Source organism: Phycodurus eques, chromosome 1, assembly GCF_024500275.1.
Source record: "Phycodurus eques isolate BA_2022a chromosome 1, UOR_Pequ_1.1, whole genome shotgun sequence".
Taxonomy (NCBI): domain Eukaryota; kingdom Metazoa; phylum Chordata; class Actinopteri; order Syngnathiformes; family Syngnathidae; genus Phycodurus; species Phycodurus eques.
Window position 1 is genome coordinate 17290476 of NC_084525.1, and position 16384 is coordinate 17306859.

Genomic DNA, 16384 nt, shown 5'->3' on the forward strand with positions numbered 1-16384 from the left:
ATTTACCAAACTATTTCAAATTGGTGCATCACATACTGGGATCAATATTGTGACTGGGAAAGTGTGAAGAACCTCCCTTTGAAGTAGAATATCAAACATTTCCTGCCTTTTCCCTTTGATTACATTTTACTCTATTTGTAGACTTAGAAATTAAACCTGGCAAAATATGTCGACAGTGCTCTTTGTCTTTCTTAAATCAAAGATTTTAACTTCTAAACCCTTCAGAAATAACTGATTTATCAAGGTTTTGTCGTTACTCGGACGTTCATAACAAACAAAGCAACGTGGTTCCCCATTTAACGATAAAGATCATATACTTGATAATATCAACACCTATCCATCCATTCATTTTCTACCGCTTATCCGAGGTCGTGCTGCAGGGGCAGTAGCTTGAGCAGGGAAGCCTAGACTTCCCTCTCCCCAACCGCTTCATCCAGGTCTTCCGGGGGGATACCGAGGCATTCCCAGGCCAGCCGGGAGACATAGTCTCTTCAGCATGATCTGGGTCGTCCCTGGTGTCTCCTCCTGGTGGGAGGAGACACAGAACACCTCACCAGGACGGCGCCCAAGAGGCATCCTAATAAGATGCCTGAGGCACCTCATCTGGCTCCTCTCAATGCGGAGGAGCAGCGTCTCCTCTCTGACCCCTCCCGGATGACCGAGCTTCTCACCCTATCGCTAAGGGAGAGCCCAGACACATCTTGTTCTTTCGGTCATGACCCACAGCTCGTGACCGTAGGTGAGGGTAGATCGATCGGAAAATTAAGAGCTTCACCTTTCCACTTAGCTCCTTCTTCACCACAATGGACCGATACAAAGTCTGCAACACAATCCCTTTCATTATTTTACAATAAATTCAGCCTCACAGTTCTGAGGACCCGGGTTCAATCCCCGGCCCCGCCTGTGTGGAGTTTGCATGTTCTCCCGCGCCTACGTGGGTTTTCTCCGGGCACTCCAGTTTCCTCCCACATCCCAAAAACATGCATTATTTGGAGACTCTAAATTGCCCATAGGTGTGACTGTGAGTGTGAATGGTTGTTTGTTTGTATGTGCCCTGCGATTGGCTGGCAACCAGTTCAGGGTGTAGCCCGTCTCTTGCCCGATGACAGCTGGGATAGGCTCCAGCACGCCCGCGACCCTAGTGAGGAGAAGCGGCTCAGAAAATGGATGGATGGATGGATATTGAATAACCTATTCACGCCACAGTGCTTTAGCTTTCAGCAAGTACTACTTCTGAAACCACATTGTCCAGTTGTCTGGTCTGCTCATCTTGTCAATAAACAGGTTGTCATCCATTATGAAATCCCACAATAATCGATCTGGGCTCATAACCTATCGAACATGTACGTGGGCTTTTATTCAAGTGCACAGCAGCAACTACGTAAAACAAACCTGGAAATTCTTCAGTCAAAATCAGCGAGATCAGGGATTAACAATACCATTGTCAGAATTAATGTACTGCAACACCTTCTTGATGGCAAACATAATAAAATACAACATCCGATTATTTTTGGTATGTTTTTTATCTTTGTAATTATAAAAAATTGTTTTATAATTTATTATCCTCTGACGATAAATGTCACTGAGTGGTACATTTGCCTGACAGTGTGGGTTCAGTTCCCACTCAGTGATGGTGTGAATGTTGGTGCGAGTGGTTGGTGTGACTGCCCTGTGACTGCGAGTGGTTGGTGTGACTGGCTGGTGACCAGTTCAGGGTGTAGTTTGCCCGAAGTCACCTGGGATAGGCTCCAGTGATCAGTTTTACAAAACTTGACATGCACGCACACACACTCACACACGTTATAAATAATTACTGTACTGTAAAGTTTAAGCATGCCATCTCTCTCCTCTCTCCCTCTGCCCCCCCAACCTCCCTTCTCTCTCGCTCTCTCTCTCTCTCTCTCTCTCTGTCTCTCTCTCTCTCTGTCTCTCTCTTTCCCCCGCGTGCGCACCTCTCTCAATTTCTCCACAGGCTCTCAGGCGGGGAAGAAGAGGAAGGCTCTCTACAATGGACGGTGCTCATCATCGTGTTGACATGGTCAGATTTATGTCTTTCTACTCGGAGGCTGTTTAGCTCCTTTCCTCCTCCCATTGTCATCATGGCAACCATCGGGGAATTCGATCCACTCAACACGAGAGTCCCCGCAACTAAAATAGAAGTTACCGTCTCCTGCCGGTAAGGTCAAACTCTTCCGCATCCACGTGCCCATGTTGTTAGCCCTAACAGTGAACAGATAAGTGTAACATTATCACTATCTGGTCAAGTTTATGCTTATCTATCTACCTCTCTATCTCTCTATCTCTATCTCTCTCTCTCTCTCTCTCTCGCTCTCTCTCTCGCTCTCTCTCTCTCTCTCTCTCTCTCTCTCTCTCTCTATCTATCTATCTATCTATCTATCTATCTATCTATCTATCTATCTATCTATCTATCTATCTATCTATCTATCAATGTACACCTAATTGAGCACCTGGTAGTCTCCTATGATACTCATTGAAATATAGTGTTGCAATAACAACACGAAGACTGACAAGCTCCTAGCAGACCCCTGAGTGTGTATAATTATTTTTATTCCCGCACCCCCCAAATCAGTGACCTTTTGATTTCCCTGCTCTCAGGCAAATGGTTGATCTCAGCAGCAGGTGCCTGCATTGGAGCTATTAAAGACATTCTATAAAGTCTATATTGCTCCTGCATGAAGTCCCGCCAACGACTCTGAAGATTAGCATTGATATTCACAGTCATTACTGATGCAATGATGAATTCTTCCCCGTGCTTTTTTTGTATTTTAAGCTGCACATTGGCACAGAAATAGAAGCACACTGCCAGAAAATGTTTTAGTTTGGTGATTTTTTCTAAAAAAAATAAATAAATAAATAAATAAAAATAAAAATACCCATGATGGATTTTCTCTTAGCCTCGTGTTTGGTTTCATCTTGGCTCATCTGAATGTGTGACGGGTCAGCTTGTTGGCCGACTAAATCGAGCTGTAAAACTGAGTCAGCCTCATTTCGGCCGTCAGCCTTGCGGTGTGCTAAATGTCTCTTCAGTCCGCTCCTGAATAATGTATAATGAATGGTTGGTGATCCTGTGTAGTCGCTCCTCTGATCACCCCTGATTGAGATAGTGACACATCTCAGGGGACACAGACTTTGCACTTTGGATCAGTCCTAAGAAGCACATATATTTGTCACTGCTTAATTAGATTTTAGCTTCTAATATGTCTTAAATATAGCCTCAAATTAAGAGAATTTCTGGATATGATGGAATTTTTAAGGATTAACAAAACCCACACTGATAAACTGATAGAGCTCAGATTTTGCTCATATTAAGAAAAATAAAATTGTCAAAGGAAACAGTAGAAATACAAATAATCAGTTCCAGGATAAAACTCGCCCATCCATCCATTTTCTACAGTGCTTATTCCCATTAGGGTCACAAGTGAACTGGACCCATGCCAGCAGATTTGGTCTGGAGGTACACCCTGGATTGTTTGCCAGCCACCATAACAATGCTATAAAACTGCCTTTATACAAAAATAACATAAACCATTCCAAGATTAAAAAAACCCCACAACACTCAGGACTCATTTTCATGACTGGTGTAAATCCGGCGCGGTGTGGAGACCGGTTAGGCTCAATGTTGGTTGTGTTCAGGGACACTGTGTAGATGGGAGTGAATGTGCTCTTCAGTGGTTCTTTTGTAATACAGTACATAATTGCAAAAATTGATTACTAAGACAGTTATTATTTGTATCAGAACGCTTTAGCTCTCTAACTCACATGTCGGTCTCCTGTCCTCTCATTATTTTATCTGTCATTACTCATAGTCTGCTAAGATTATGGAGACACTGTCCATGTGTGTGCTTGTTGTCATGCGCTGGACTGACTCAATATTAGCCGTTAGCTTGGAGAAACAGAAGCCAGTGAAAGCTATTCCTGCGAGGACGAACGGTTAAAATCATTCATGAGTACGTTCCCTGCGTTCTATATTGATCCTTGTGTGAACGAGTCACTCGTCGTATTAGTCGTAGTACTAGTAGTTCACTGCATACGTACTAGTACGTTGCGCCTGGCAGATCACGAACGAAGAAGTTCGAGCAAATCACTCATGGCTGACAATACATTCAGTTCAGTTCACCACAGTACAGTCCCTCCCCCGACTGCACGGCGCTGCCTGATGCTGGCTGCTCATTGGTCATTCGCCAAAGTGAGTGCCAGAATGCTGCCGCAGTTCAGTTTCCGCTCCCAGCCGACTCGCTCACGCCCAAACAGAAAGAACGGATCACTTCATTAAGTGGTCCAGTTCATTAAAAGATTTGTTTGTTAGAACAAATCTTTTGCGAACGATACAACATTTTAACACTCCACTTCCTTCCACAAAACCTCTCACATTCTTCTTTAAACACCCCTTGTTGAGGCTGGTCTCTAAAACCCCTCAGAAAGTCACTAACAAAGCTAAACCTATATTCAAATTCAAGCTGAAGTTTTTCAACAGAAATTAGCGTTCAATTATCCGAATTATATCAGAACGTATGTCATATGTTCCCATATTTGTTCAATGTTGTTCTTGTTATTATAGATAAATCAGAAACCGGAGCATTTATGCAGTGAAGAAGTCCGTCCAAGGTTAGACTGTGATCAAAAGTGAAAATCCTGCACTTTGATCTGGATTTGTGCCAAAATGTAATTTAGTTAATAGTGTTTTAGCCGATGGCCAATCTCAAATCTGTCGACATCGGTTACATATTTGAGATGCATAGACACAAACAAACATCCATCCATCCATTTTCCGTACCGCTTATCCTCACTAGGCACAAACAAACAAATAATATGAATTCATATTAAAACAAAGACAATTCATTGATTGTTTATTTATCTGATAGTCCATCAATAACCCTTCATCAAATGAAAATTTTGTGAGTTCCAAAAAGCCTAGCACATTGACTGTTTACTGCTCCTATGACACTGCAGTATGCAAACAACCTAGCTCGGGCGTCCTACAAAAGTCCAGTTCTTGTGACAAAATAAAAATTGTCTGACATCTACAATAAGTGTCTTAATGAACAAAGCATAATCTCGTTTATACATTTTATAGACTTTAAACCATTGTAAGACATGAAAAATAATTTAATAGTGTCGGATCTTTGACTGCATTTTTTACTGTTTTCACAGGAGTCTTCTGGATGTGGATACATTCTCTAAATCTGATCCTGGTATGTATGATCTCTTTCACACCTGACAAAAATGAGAAAGGAAAATTGCATAACATGCAAGCCACAGAGGCAGTGAACAGTTTAATAAATTTTAAGTTTTATTCCTACACTAGTAAATAAGCCCAAGAAGGTCAGTGTTAATGGTGAACGTTGCTGATCCAGAGGACAGTAAAACCTTATAGCAGAATTATGGAGTGACAAACGAAAGTGAAAAGGAAAAAAAAACATATGGCCATATGAATGTCATTCTTGGATAATATTGAGAAGGGTAAAAAGCCTCGGTGTGAAAGAACGTGTTCCCTGGAAACCCTGAGTAAGAATTCCATAACAACCTGTGGCCCTTCTAATTAAAACACAAGGGAGATTTAACAATTTTGGGTATTTGGGCTGCAGTATGGATGCCCGCATAACATATTAGAAATTTTTTAATGCTCCTTTAGTGTTTTGGCAGTTTTAGCTCAGAGATGTTTACACACTTGACAGTTTTCTTGCAGAGACCGTGCCCTGAACATGTAAAAAGGACAATGGCTAAATAATTTTGTCAAAGCGAGATGCTTACGTCCTAAGATCTCATTTGTGTGTGGGCAACCGGAAGAGTATATACAAGAGCTTTTGGAAGCCCAAGAATTGGAAGATACCTGTAATTATTGTCTGCATCACAGCTTGATTCAATCAGGCCATTCATTGAGAGAAAGTAGCACACAAATAGACCCAAGTAGAGCATAATATCCATCCATCCATCCATCCATCCATCCATTTTCTACCGCTTATCTGAGGTCGGGTTGCGGGGGCAGTTGCTTTAGCAGGGACACCCAGACTTCCCTCTACCCAGCAACTTCCTCCAGCTCTTCCGAGGGGATTCAGAGGCATTCCCAGGCCATCCGAGAGACATAGTCTCTCCATCGTGTCCTAGGTCGTCCACGGTGGGACGTGCCCGGAACACCTCTCCAGGGAGGCGTCCGGGAGGCATCCGAATCAGATGCCCCAGCCACCTCATCTGGCTCCTCTCGATGTGGAGGAGCAGCAGCTTTACTCTGAGATCCTCCCGGATGACCGAGCTTCTCACCCTATCTCTAAGGGAGAGCCCGGACACCCTGTGGAGGAAACTCATTTCGGCCGCTTGTATCTGGGATCTTGTTCTTTCGGTCACGACCCACAGCTCGTGACCATAGGTGAGGGTAGGAACGTAGATCGACTGGTAAATCGAGAGCTTCACCTTTTGGCTTAGCTCCTTCTTTGCCACAACGGACCGATACAAAGTCTGCATCACTGCAGACGCTGCACCAATCCGCCTGTCGATCTCCCGTTCCATTCTTCCCTCACTCGTGAACAAGACCCCAAGATATTTGAACTCCTCGACTTGGGGCAGGATCTCATACCCGACCCAGAGACGGCACGCCACCATTTTCCGACTGACGACCATAATATAATAATATATATTAAAAAATTAATACATTAAAAAAAATAACTTTCTGACTAGATGTGCATAAATTTCGCATTGCAATTTAATGTCTGCCCGAAGATAGCTGGGATAGGCTCCAGCATGCCTGCGACCCTAGTGAGGATACTGAATATGGATACGGTACTGAAAATGGATGGATGGATGGATGAATTTAATGTCTTCTCTGAAAAGTCATTAATATCAAATTCACTCAATGAAACTTAAAGTAATTGTAGACATCCATCGTGTACATGTGTGAAAGTATAAATATTCATTGCACAAAAGGTCATCTTGGCAAGTCATGTTAAGACCTGTGGGCAGTTATTTTGCTTGACTTCATTAGCCCAGGAAAGAATTTGCAAGAGCAAAAGAGCAGTGCTGAGCAGATATGTTTAAAACATGTCAATATTTCTCAAGGCATGATGATCAACAAAGTTAATGCAGCAAACAACTGAACACGTTAGCACTGACGCTCGCACTAAAGCAGCGTTAGAGGGTTTCCTGGCTGGTCCACCAATATTATAGATCACTAAAGTAGGTTATCCACGGTTGCCATGGCAATGATGCAATTTACTACTCTCCTTATTACAAGAATGTGTGCCATCCAGAGTTACATACATTCATAGTTAGTACGTTAGGATATATTGTTGAATAATTGTCCTAATTAAAGGATCCAACAGTGCATTGTAGCCCGGCGTATTGTCTTTTAACCTGCACAGTTAAATTGGAAAAGAAAACTAATGTGTTTGGGGACAGCATGGTGATTTAGGGGAATGTGTATGCCAACACAGTTGAGAGGTTCTGGGTTCGAGTCTCAGCTCAGCATGCAAACGCCACATAGGAGGGAAAGTTTGCATGTTCTCCCTGTGCTTGTGTAGGTTTTCTGTGGGTCCTCAAGCTCTAAAAACATGCACATTAGGTTAACTGAAAGCTCTAAATGCTCAGTGTGAATGTGAGTGTGAATACTTCTCTTTCTATACTTGCCCTGAGATTGGTTTGTGACCAGCTCATCTGTGACGCTAATGAGGCCAAGCTGTTTAGAAAATGGATGGATGGACATGTTTGGGGGAAAATATCCATCCATCCATTTTCTTCACCACTTATCCTTACGAGGGTCGTGGGTGTGCTGGAGCCTACCCTAGCTATCTTCGGGCGTTGAGGCGGGGTACACCCTGAACTGGTCGCCAGCCAATTGCAGGGAACACATAAACAAACAACCATTCATACTCACATTCACACCTATGGGCAATTTAGAGTCTTCAATCAACCTACCATGCATGTTTTAGGGATGTGGGACGAAACCAGAGTGCCATGCAGGCACGGGGAGAACATGAAAACTCCACACAGGACTCAGAACTGTGAGGCAGATGTGCTAATCAGTCGTCCACCATGCCGCGGGGGGGAAGTATTATTATTTTTTTTTTAAAAAAAACATTCTTAAGCCTCGTTGACACACTTTTTACTGTAACGACATCATTCTTCTCGCCCGAAGATAGCTGGGATAGGCTCCAGCATGCCCGCAACCCTTGTGAGGATAAAGCGGTACAGAAAATGGCTAATCTAATATGCTGAAAAATTGTTACCACCACTGTACAAAAAGCCTTCAAAAGCAAAGACCTGTGTCACATCATCCATCCAAACTCCTTTTCAAAGGTTTAGCTGACAAAACCCCATGTATTAAGCGGAAATGAATCTGCAAGCACATACCTCATGTGGCCTCATCTTCCTTCTGCAACAAGACATTTCAATGATCGATTTTAACAAAACAACCCTACTAAATGTATTACTGCTGTATTACTTTCACTATTTTCACTCATTATCTAAAAACAATTATTCACTATTTTGACTAACAGTCTAAAAAACATCCAGACTTATCATATAGGCATCAATTACACCACAGAACAAGGAGTAGTTCAGTGAGGAAACGTCCTCGTGCCGCCGCCCCTGACGTCAGCAGACTTATGCAGGTTCTGACCTAAATGTGGGCGAGCCAAAATATGGCTGAGCTTTAAAATCCGGCATCATAAACATCATTTTTAAGTCCAGAATTATGGAATAAGTGCTAATGTTCACAATATTAGAAAGGTCCTTAGTCAAAACAGTTAAATAATAATGGTTAGGTTTTTGAAGGCATTGGCCGACTGGTTAGAGCGTCAGCCTCACAGTTCTGAGGTCCGGGGTTCAATCCCCGGCACCGCCTGTGTGGAGTTTGCATGTTCTCCCCGTGCCTGCGTGGGTTTTCTCCGGGCACTCCGGTTTCCTCCCACATCCCAAAAACATGCATTAATTGGAGAATTTAAATTGCCCATAGGTGTGACTGTGAGTGCGAATGGTTGTCTGTTTGTATGTGCCCTGCGATTGGCTGGCAACCAGTTCAGGGTGTACCCCGCCTCCTGCCCGATGACAGCTGGGATAGGCTCCAGCACGTCCGCGACCCTAGAGAGGATAAGCGGCTCAGAAAATGGATGGATGGATGTCAAATAGTGTTATTGTACACATTGCGGGATGAATGGGAGAGTCAAGTTAACAAAATCTGGTGCATGTCTAATGTTTGTTACTGCTCCCAATTGACACATTTTAAAGTAAAAATAAGACCAACATGCTGTCATTTTATATGAGTTGTGAGACAATTTGAAAGACCAGAGTGACTATTAAAGCACAGTTTTGTTTCATCAACGCAGTCTCCAGTATAAGTAACCTGAATAAAAATGGTGTCTGAACATAATCAAAGTGGCAAGGCCGTTGAGGGTGCACAGGATAGTATTTTAGTCAGAAGCTAAAGTGGGTGCATTTGTTGTCTCTAAAAAGAACTACAAAAGAGCCTTTCAAAGAAAATTACAGGGATTGCAGCATTGCTGCATCTGCTAGTTATAACTGTAGCATTACCAAATTTGGATTTTAATACATTAAAGCTTTGCCTTTATGGCTAAAAAATGGGCTTGAATATGTTCAACACAATGTCATAGCCCCCATCAGGTCAGAGAATTTGGTTCTTAATAAAGTGTGCAAATTTTACATGGAGCATGATTGTCTGACTCTTTTAATCCTTGCTTGTATGAGGCTCAAGTAATAAGCCAATGATTAGCCACTAGATGGCAAACAGACTGATCTCTACAACCAGTAAAGAAAGTATGAGTCTTTGCGTCGGTTCAGACAAGTACACTATAGAGACTATTGGCAGTGGCCTACATACACATTCCTTTATAAATTAATCAATCGAACATGTGTAGGCGCTGAGTTCTAAGTTGATCGTAGTAAGACGTTCTGGTCTGTGGGAAAAAAAAACGGACTACATGAAGAATGTCCGTTTCTATTCACATGCTAAAAATTCTAAGTGAATCAAAATGTGTCACAACGAAACGTGACAGCTCTCTACTCTTATTAGTCAGCACCGGGGGCATAACAGTATGGTAATAAACACATCCCACAAGAGATGCTGGTGAAATCGGATGATGCAATTCCTGGGCAGTTCGAGAAGCTGGGAGAGATTCTAGTGCCCATGTCGAATCTTAAAATAAAACCCCATGCTAAAAGCTTTCACCTTATATCGATTTATTGTAAAAATCCATACAATAAAGCACAAACAACACAAGAAAATATTTGAGAAAATAATAGGTACAAAAACCTTTACATTACCCTGTATATATCAAAGCATGAACCCTATTTTAAGCATAAGGACTACATGACTCTCCTCATTTACCGACAGCATAATTGCCCTTTCCTTTTTTTTAAAAAAAGCACTTTTCAGCGGGTGATCCACTCCAATCCAAGCTGGCTTGTATGAAAAATTGCTTTTAGATCACAAAATGTTCGCCAGTTTCATGGAAATGCAATAACAGTGGGGCCCCAACATGGGTGGCAGAATTGAATAATCATTGCTGCAGTGTGTCAGATTTCCACCAATAATAATAGAATGATCAAATACAAATGCAGATAAGATGTCCCACTTCAATTTATCTATAAAAGACTAAAAGTGGGAACAACATAGTTGATCTGGTATACTATAGCATTAATATCACCTTCGAACTGAGCTGTGCTTTCTCTTTATACTTCTGTCAACATAAGCAAGTTAGCACTGACTGCCATTCAGAATAACTCTGAACTCAAAACTTGATTGCATTACTTTAATGATAGAATGAAACATAATTCCAATGCTCTTTTATTCCTGTAATTAACCACTACATTTACATTCACAGCCACACTCTGCTTTCTCCTCATCTGGTAGTTATTTGGCAGGAATCATGCAGAAGAGTAAATGCCATCGCACTAATATGACCGCAATCTAGGTGACAGGATAGACATAATTAACAGAGTGGGCGCCATCCAGGAGAGAGGAGGTTGACGTGATGTAAATGGTTTAATTAAATCACATACTCATAATCAGAGATACAAGTAATCCCTGTAGACTGCTGATTGTGTAAAATGCTAAATATAGGGTTACATTTTTCTGCTCATTCATATTATTCAGAACTAATCAGCCTCAATTAGTAAATGGGTCAGTGAGATAATAAGTCTGAAACTACCGCGTCATCATTTCACTCATAACCCCTGACAACATTGAAATCCATAATGACCAAAATATATTTCCAACACTTAATCAACTTTAAATACAATACAATAAAGGTGCACAATATACATGCCGCTAACAGTGAATTGACATATTATTAATTTACACAGTCAAAACATTGACAGTGTTGTTGTAAATAGGGAATACTTTGAGAAACATCCAAAGTAATAAAAACCTTCTGTGATCCAACTTCATCCATCCATCCATTTTCTGTACCGCTTATACTTACTAGGGTCTCAGGTGTGCTGGAGCCTATCCCAGCTATCTTTGGGTGAGAGGCGGTGTACAACCCGAACTGGTCGCCAGCCAATCGCAGGGCACATACTGTATAAACAACCATTCGCATTCACATTCATACCTACGGGCAATTTAGAGTCTTCAATCAACCTACCACACATGTTTTTGGGATGTGGGGGGAAACCGGAGTGCCCGGAGAAAACCCACGCAGGCACGGGGAGAACATGCAAACTCCTCACAGGCGGGGCCGGGATTTGAACCTGGGTCCTCAGAACTGTGAGGGAGATGTGCTAATCACCGTACCACCCTGATCCAACTCATTAATATACATCCATCCATCCATCCATTTTCTACCACTTATCCGAGGTCGGGTCGCGGGAGTAGTAGCTTTAGCAGGGACGCCCAGACTTCCCTCTCCCCAGCCACTTCATCCAGCTATTCCGGGGGGATCCCAAGGCGTTCCCAGGCCAGCTGAAGGACGTAGTCTCTCCAGCGTGTCCTGGGTCGTCCCCGGGGTCTCCTCCCGGTGGGACACCGGGGAGGTGTCCGGGAGACAACCGAATCAGATGCCCCAGCCACCTCATCTGGCTCCTCTCGATGTGGAGGAGCAGCGACTCTACTCTGAGATCCTCCCGGATGACCGAGCTTCTCACCCTATCTCTAAGGGAGAGCCCGGACACCCTGTGGAGGAAACTCATTTCGGCCGCTTGTATCCGGGATCTTGTTCTTTCGGTCACGACCCACAGCTCGTGACCATAGGTGAGGGTAGGAACGTAGATCGACCGGTAAATTGAGAGCATCGCCTTTCGGCTTAGCTACTTCTTTACCACAACGGACCGATACAAAGTCTGCGTCACTGCAGACGCTGCACCGATCCGCCTGTCGATCTCCCGTTCCATTCTTCCCTCACTCGTGAACAAGACCGCAAGATGCTTGAAGTCCTCCAATTGGGGTAGGATCTCATTCCCGACCTGGAGAGGGCACCCCACCCTTTTCCGACTGAGGACCATGGTCTCAGATTTGGAGGTGCTGATTCTCATCCCAGCCACTTCACACTCGGCTGCAAACCGCTCCAGTGAGAGTTGGAATTCACGGCTTGATGAAACCAACAGAACCACATAATTTGCAAAAAGCAGAGATGCAATACTGAGACCACCAAACCGGACCCCCTCTACGCCTCGGCTGTACCTTGAAATTCTGACCATAAAAGTTCTGAACAGAATCGGTGACAAAGGGCAGCCTTGGCGGAGTCCAACCCTCACCGGGAATGAGTCCGACTTACTGCCGGATATGCGGACCAAACTCTGACGCCCCGAGGGACACGGTTCTTCTCCAAGTCCACAAAACAGATGTAGACTGGTTGGGCGAATTCCCATGCACCCTCGAGGACCCTGCCGAGGGTGTAGAGCTAGTCCACTGTTCCACGCCCAGGACGAAAACCACACTGCTCCTCCTGAATCTGAGATTCGACTTCCCAACGAACCCTCCTCTCCAGCACCGCTGAATAGACCTTACCAGGGAGGCTGAGGAGTGTGATCCCCCTGTAGTTGGTATTTCCGCCACGACAGGCACCGACCACCTTACGGCCACAGCTCCGGTCGGCCGCCTCAGCAATGGAGGCGCGGAACATGGTCCACTCGGACTCGATGTCCCCCTCCTCCCTCAGAACATGAGCAAAGTTCTGTCGGTGGTGGGAGTTGAAACTCCTTCTGACAGGGGATTCTGCCATACGTTCCCAGCAGACCCTCACAATACGTTTGGGCCTGCCACGTCGGACCGGCATCTTCCCCCACCATCGGAGCCAACTCACCACCAGGTGGTGATCAGTTGACAGCTCCGCCCCTCTCTTCACCCGAGTGTCCAAGACATGTGGCCGCAAGTCCGATGACACGACCACAAAGTCGATCATCGAACTGCGACCTAGGGTGTCCTGGTGCCAAGCGCCAACTCACCACTTCGACGCCAACTCACCACTCTCTTCACCCGAGTCTCCAAGACATGCGGTGGAAAGTCCGATGATCCGATGATCATCGAACTGCGACCTTGGGTGTCCCGGTGCCAAGTGCACGTGTGGACACCCTTATGCTTGAACATGGTGTTCATTATGGACAATCCGTGATGAGCACAGAAGTCCAATAACAGAACACCACTCGGGTTCTGATCGGTGGGGTCGTTACTTCCAATCACGCATTTCCAGGTCTCACTGTCATTGCCCACGTGAGCATTGAAGTCCCCCAGCAGAACGATGGAGTCCCCAGTGGGAGCGCTCTCCAGCACCCCCTCCAAGGACTCCAAAAAGGGTGGGTACTCTGAACTGCTGTTTGGTGCATATGGACAAACAACAGTCAGGACCTGTCCCCCCCACCCGAAGGCAGAGGAAGGCTACCCTCTCGTCCATTGGGGTGAACCCTAACGTACAGGCGCCAAGCCGGGGGGCAATAAGTATACCCACACCTGCTCGGCGCCTCTCACCGTGGGCAACTCCAGAGTGAAAGAGAGTCCAACCCCTCTCCAGAGGACTGGTACCAGAGCCCAAGCTGTGTGTGGAGGCGAGTCCGATTATATCTAGTCAGAACTTCTCGACCTCACACTTCAGCTCCTGCTCCTTCCCTGCCAGAGAGGTGACATTCCACGTCACGAGAGCCAGCTTCTGTAGCCGGGGATCGTTTCGCCAAGGTCCCCGCCTTCGGCCTCGGCCCAGCTCACACTGCACCCGACCCCAATGGCCCCTCCCACAGGTGGTGAGCCAATGGAAAGGGGGACCCACGTTACCCTTTTGGGCTGTGCCTGCTCCCCATGGGAGCAGGTCTGGCCACCAGGCGCTCGCCTTCGAGCCCCACCACCAGGCCTGGCTCCAGAGGGGGGCCCCGGTGACCCGCGTCCGGGCAAGGGAAAACCAAGTCCATCGTTTGTCGTCATCATAAGGGTTCTTTGAGTTAATATCAAAAGAAATTGTAATTTAAAAAATGTAATACAATACTATGACAGGCATATTAAAGTCCTCATTAAAACACGCAGTAATTTTTTATGTGCCAACAACAAGCAGTGCAGTAATGGATGACTATCAGTTTCATAATTTCCTCATGTAACCCAGCATTGTGTTTTGCAAGATCCATATAAATAAGGGGTAAGCAAACCGTGGCTCTGCAGGCACCTTTGGGTCTTTCACCCTCCTGCCGTGTCTCTCTGGTGATTTTAAAATTAAACACATGGGCACTGTTAATTCGTGCTTGAAGACTCAAGTTCTTCTGCTCCATAGAAGTGGAAGGATACATTGAACAATATCCAGGAAGATCACTGCTTGTACAGTACCTTCCTGTGCTGGTATATCGCCAGGTGAGAACTAAGTGCCACATAATTAATAACTGAACAGTTAAATAAGACAAACATATAATAAATTCAATTGTATTGCATTGCGCAATGCATTCTGGGAACCGCATGGCTTCACCGTTGCAACAGTTCTCATGATTTATTTTCCAATTTGTTTTTATTTTAGTTCATTAATTTTTCAAATGGGATAGGCTCCAGCACGCCCGCGACCCTAGTGAGGAGAAGCGGCTCAGAAAATGGATGGGTGGATGGATGAATTCTAAACATGAAGATTATAGTGATCTTGTACCATTATTAAAATAAATAGTTTTTATTTTTTGTTGCTCAAAATATGCATGACAGCCAACGATGTTTAACCATATACACGAACAATACGTAGGGGTATGTTTTTGGGCTCTTTTTTTAAAATGTTCTGACAAAAAAGTAAACCATTAAAATCGGTTGAGAAATGAGCAAGTGAAGATTTATTTTCAACATAGGCACGTTCCTTAGCCAAGCTGCTACAGTACATTGGCAAATCTATTTATATCTGTGTGTGGGATTTTTTAAGATTTATTGAGCTACCGTGAAACCTCAATTTAATGGACTAATGGGGGGAGGGGATTTCCGTGAGTCGTTTTTCTGTTAATTTGAAGCACTTGTTTCGTTGCCTAAAAACACCCAGTACAGAACAATCTTATTGTAAATTCATGTGAAAAAGTTTTAAAATATTTGAAAAGTTGCCCTGCGACTGACTGAGGACCAGTTCAGCGTGTAGTTTGCCTTTCCCTCAAAGTAAGCTGGGAGAGGCTCCAGTGCCCAGTGACCCTAAATAGAATAAGCGGTGTATAGAATGGATGGATTGAAGTTTCAAAAGTTTAAAAGCTGACCTAAATTAACCTTTAAAGTAAAGCAAAGCAAATTTATTTACATACCGCATTTCATACACAAGGTAACTCAATGTGCTTTACATGATTAAACACATTAAAAACAAAGGAAAAAAACAGCTTTTAACCTTTAAAACAAAGAGAAAAATACAATTAAAACAGCGTACAGTGCAAAGACAAGCAGAACTTTAAAATCTATTCCAAAACTGACTGGGATCCAGTGTAGAGACTTTAGAATTGGACTAATATGTTCTGAACTCTTTGTTCTTGTCAGAAACCCAGCTGGAGCATTCTAAATGAGCTGGAGCTGTTTCATACTTTTTTAGGGGAGTCCAGTTCACTGTCCAGTTCACTGACCATTACAATAGTGAAGTCTACTTGAGATAAAAGCATGGGTGAGCTTCTCCTGCTCTGCTTGGCACAGGCAAGCCTTCATTCTGGAGATGTTCTGCAGCTGGTAGAAGGCAGTTTTAGAAATTGATTTGATATGACTATTGAAAGTCAGGTTGAAATCTATCAGTACATCAAGGTTTTGAACTTGGTAATTGGTTTTTAAAGAGAGTGACTACCGGTATTTACGAACAGCAATCCTCTTTTCTTTATTGCCCAAAAAAAGTTATCTCAGTTTCATTGCGGTTTAATTGAAAAATGTTTTGGCTCATCCAGTTACTTATGTTTTAGACTGTGACACAACACCTCAATTGAACTGTAGTTATCTGGAGACACTGCT

The 16384-nt window shown here is 43.9% G+C and overlaps 1 protein-coding gene across 1 annotated transcript in view; it reads left to right on the forward strand.

Annotated features, from left to right (window-relative positions):
• Positions 1–1978: 1978 nt before the first annotated feature.
• Positions 1979–16384, forward strand: part of LOC133406673 (copine-9-like) — a 91809-nt gene continuing 77403 nt past the window's right edge. The window contains exons 1-2 of the mRNA XM_061684483.1: positions 1979–2176; positions 5173–5213. Coding sequence (XP_061540467.1) covers positions 2100–2176; positions 5173–5213 — 118 coding nt within the window. The 5' untranslated portion in view covers positions 1979–2099. The remainder of the gene's footprint in view (positions 2177–5172; positions 5214–16384) is intronic.